Source organism: Notolepis coatsorum (assembly GCF_963971535.1).
Source record: "Notolepis coatsorum genome assembly, chromosome: 7".
Taxonomy (NCBI): domain Eukaryota; kingdom Metazoa; phylum Chordata; class Actinopteri; order Aulopiformes; family Paralepididae; genus Notolepis; species Notolepis coatsorum.
In genome coordinates, this window is record NC_140171.1 from 140,423,607 (window position 1) to 140,428,122 (window position 4,516).

At 41.4% G+C, this 4,516-nt stretch overlaps 1 protein-coding gene across 1 annotated transcript; it reads left to right on the forward strand.

Moving 5' to 3' along the window:
• Window positions 1-705: 705 nt before the first annotated feature.
• LOC311231381 (uncharacterized protein) lies at window positions 706-2,239 on the forward strand. Its single transcript, XM_084317953.1, has 4 exons — window positions 706-865; window positions 989-1,048; window positions 1,250-1,321; window positions 2,030-2,239. Exons 1-4 carry the CDS (start codon window positions 736-738, stop codon window positions 2,230-2,232), a joined length of 465 nt encoding a protein of 154 aa, XP_084174079.1. The 5' UTR covers window positions 706-735; the 3' UTR covers window positions 2,233-2,239.
• The last annotated feature ends 2,277 nt before the right edge of the window (window positions 2,240-4,516 follow it).

Consider the following 4,516-nt stretch of genomic DNA (forward strand, 5'->3'; position numbering starts at 1 on the left):
GAAGGGAGAACAATAATTTTCGCGGGGAAAATAATGAACTGGTTTTCTCTCTCTCTCTCTCTCTCTCTCTCAATCTCTGTATAAAAAAACATCTGAAGCAGTGACAAAGTCAGACAGCAGACACGGTAGGTTTGTGTGTGCTTGTTTGTTTCTCTACAGGTGAATGGAGGTGTGTGTGTGTGTGTGTGAGGCTGCCATGCTGAACTGGGTGAAGGTAAGGTTGTGTGTGTGTGTTTGCATGTCTGGTAATATTTCAGCATAATCATTTTGGTTTCATGCTCATTCATATTCAAGTTCATTAACAAAAGGCAAGATGTTCTTGATACCTTCCATTGTTCTGCATCTTTTCATCAGAATTTCACTCATATCCAACAAACCATAGCAATAAACTAAATTCATCATTGAGGTCAACAACCTCCTTATCCATATTCAAAAAAACAATTCAAATCTAATTTAATTTCATCATAAATCACTCACATAAGTTCCCTCCTAGCACTGTTTTTTTTAAATAATGTGCTAAATAAATCAAATAAAATAAACTCGTCAGTCGTACAATAATAATAAAGTTCATATTATTTTACTTTCTTGTTTAAAATATTTTTGTGTGTTTGCAGAGCATGCCTAATATCCGGCAAATGCGGAAGAGGGAGAGGAAGGTGCGTCTGTGGACCCAGGAGGCCATGGATCACCACCAGCTCCGGTCTTTCCATCGCCGGTCCCTCAGCCTCAGCCTCCATGCCCCCCTCTTCTGCCTCCCACAGTCTGCTGCCCGCCTCTAGCCTCCACACCAGCACTCGCCTGCCTGCTTTGAGAGGGGAAGATCACCACCCCTCCACCTCTTCCTCCCCAACAGCCATAATGGATGGTATTTATTTATTTGTTTTCTTTTAACAGTTATTTGGGAGACAACATTCTCAGTTAGCAAAAAAGTATAAAAATTTTTATGAATAAATAATCATGTTTTATTGTTTCTTAACCATTTTCTCAGAGCCGGCAGTCCCACCGCAGTCCCACCGGGTGTCCCAGCCAACTTCCTCTCCCTCCCACCGTAAGCTTTTTCAAACAACTGTGAAAAAAACACGATCTACAAATGTCCATGGCCAAAAGGAACAGGAAGAAAAACTCTTATTGTACCTGCCCCTACGGCCTACACACACACACAGTACACTGATAGACTGTTCATAGCGCAATATTTACCAAACCAAACAAAATAATTTTTTTGAGTGGTGCTCCCTTTTTGTGTCTGCAGCCTCCTGTATTCCTGGACCAACAGGAGCATCGACATCCTCCTCCTCCCACGCCAGACCCACGACACCCATCGGCATGTTACTTATGTTTTTTGAGTTTGTCAGGGCAAACTTATGAATTGTTATTTATTTTGTAAAAAATTTGCTGATTTTATACAAATTGCTGTGGGGCACTTTGAACTGTGGTCCATGTGTGAAAAGTACTATATAGATAGTTATTCATATTTATTACATGGCGTTTTCACATTCGCCGAAATGCTTGCTTGTGATTGGTCAATAGCCCGTGTCAGAGGTCCGTTATCACACAATAATGACCGCTGTGGGACAATAATGACCGCTGTGCGCAGCTGTTCGCAATCAAGCCCACTACAACACTGTATCAGTGCTGCTCAGCATATGCACAGCTGCACTCAGTCATGCAATCAGACCAGAGACCTGCCGGCTGCCGATAATAATAATCACTTTATTTGGGCTGACAGAGCCACAGAACAACTGCGTCTTCATTTGATCTAGTCTTGTCGATGAATTAGGTATATTGTTAGTAAGTTAGCCATGTAATAAGCGGGATAATGTATAGCTTTACTCGATCATTGTCGCAAAATAATTGACCTTCACTGACGTTTAAAACACCTCAGCGCTGCGCCTCGGTATTTTAAACTCCGTGTCGGTCAATTATTTTGCGACAATGACCTCGTAGCTATACATTATCCCTTACTTATTATTGGACCTTGGTATATTGTAATCAAGCAGCGTCATAATAATAAATTTCTTTTTAACTGCAGGTCACACCACCAAGAGGCAGAAGCTGGGGATCTGGCGGTGTGGCCGGTGTAAAAAGGCGAACCCCCCTGTGGACTCTGAGGGTTTGGTGTCGTGGGTCCAGTGTGACAACTGTCACAAATGGTTCCACACCATGTGTGTCCAGTGGGAGGAGGAGGAGGACGAAGATGCTAGTTTCTGGTGTTACTGGTGTTTGGATGAATGAGTGTATGAATGAGTGAGCGAATGAAAAAATGTATAAATATGTATGGTGTGCTGTAAATAGTTATTGTTATAAGTTATGTTTATTGTATTTTTTATATAATGTTTATAAAATTTTATGAAGTGCTGGCTGTTGTGTTAAATTTGTCATATTTTTGTTGAAAACACATGTACTCACAAATGTTAATGTGACAAGTGATTGTGATTAATATTTTGTTTGTTAGACAAATAAAATGGGGATGTTGTTTGCTCCTGAGATGAGATGGTAGACAAACGACACTACCTTCCAGCTGACAGTAGATGGCAGCATTGATTTTAAAGGATGAAAACAGGTTCAAACAAAAGAACTCCATTTTCCAAGACCTTTTTTCACAGTTCACAGGTCAGCAGGTCGGTAAAAGTTGATGAAAATGCGATCTGAACACAGGAGCGTTAAACTATGAATGCGCCCTCACGTCACCTCAGTACAGTGACCGTGAATGGCCACCTAATTATCATAATTAAAGTGCATCATTAGCATTATGTTTGTTGTCTAAAGGGAACTAAAATGGTAAAATTTAAGTTTTTAAATGATATCCGCATATATAGGACAAATAAAACAGCGTTGTTTTGTAAAAAACTCCAATGAAAACGGCGCAAGGTACGTAATATTCGCTATTGTTATGCAAATGTGATAGAATCCTATAAAAAGGTGGACGCACTTGGGCACTGTGACGTTATAGTACTCTGTGTGATGATGTCATGATGACCTGTGTGCACTATAGTACTCTGTGTGATGATGTCATGATGACCCGTGTGCACTATAGTACTCTGTGTGATGATGTCATGATGACCTGTGTGCACTATAGTACTCTGTGTGATGATGTCATGATGACCTGTGTGCACTATAGTACTCTGTGTGATGATGTCATGATGACCTGTGTGCATTATAGTACTCTGTGTGATGATGTCATGATGACCTGTGTGCACTATAGTACTCTGTGTGATGATGTCATGATGACCTGTGTGCACTATAGTACTCTGTGTGTGATGTCATGATGACCCGTGTGCACTATAGTACTCTGTGCGTGATGATGTCATGATGACCCGTGTGCTCTATAGTACTCTGTGTGTGATGTCATGATGACCTGTGTGCACTATAGTACTCTGTGTGATGTCATGATGACCCGTGTGCACTATAGTACTCTGTGTGATGATGTCATGATGACCCGTGTGCACTATAGTACTCTGTGTGATGATGTCATGATGACCTGTGTGCACTATAGTACTCTGTGTGATGATGTCATGATGACCCGTGTGCACTATAGTACTCTGTGTGATGATGTCATGATGACCCGTGTGCACTATAGTACTATGTGTGATGATGTCATGATGACCTGTGTGCACTATAGTACTCTGTCTGTGATGATGTCATGATGACCCGTGTGCACTATAGTACTCTGTGTGATGATGTCATGATGACCCGTGTGCACTATAGTACTCTGTGTGTGATGATGTCATGATGACCCGTGTGCACTATAGTACTCTGTGTGTGATGTCATGATGACCCGTGTGCACTATAGTACTCTGGGTGATGTCATGATTGTTAAGTCGCAAATAAGACAACCGTTATATTTCATTCATGTTTATTTCACGCTCCACAGCGTAGTGGCCACAGCCTTCCTCCAGTCCAAAACCAGTGACGCGCAACAACAGCGCCCATTCACCTTTATCCAGATTACCGTAATGGCCGCAGTAGAAGTGAATTTAACAATCTCACTCTCTTTTTTTAAACAAATAATACACTGCAAGGATATTTCAAGAAAACAAAATACACCCAAATCTCACTCTCTTTTTTTTTAAACAAATAATACACTGCAAGGATATTTCAAGAAAACAAAAAAAAATAAACTCAGTCATCATAACCAGTTATTCAGTAATCTAGCTTCCACTGTCCATTCTTCAGTGCTTTAAGCAGCACAAGGGAAGATGCTCCCTTTTTGGTCAGACAGTTTGCCAGCTGGTCCTTCGTGGTAGACCACAGAATCCGTTGGATCCTTTTGTCCTGGATAAGTTCTTTGATTCCACTTATTTCCAGTCTCAGTCGTTTCTCAGTCACTGACTTGGTGGACTTGATAGCCTCCACAAGGGAGAAGTTGTCTGTAACACACATCACAGGTAGGGTGCGCTGTTTGACCATACCTGTAGTAAGTTCAGAGTAGAGAGAGGACAAAAATATGGCATTATCAATACCATCAGCCAGGGCTAGTGTCTCTCCTGCCAGCGTGCTCCGAACCACTCTTCTGATC

Bases quoted from the DNA above. Each gene is read 5' to 3' on its own strand.
- LOC311231381 (XM_084317953.1), top strand. From the start codon at position 736: ATGCCCCCCTCTTCTGCCTCCCACAGTCTGCTGCCCGCCTCTAGCCTC. The intron at 866-988 runs GTATTTATTTAT...CCATTTTCTCAG, and splicing joins CCCAACAGCCATAATGGATG to AGCCGGCAGTCCCACCGCAG. The intron at 1,322-2,029 runs GCATGTTACTTA...TTTTAACTGCAG, and splicing joins CAGACCCACGACACCCATCG to GTCACACCACCAAGAGGCAG.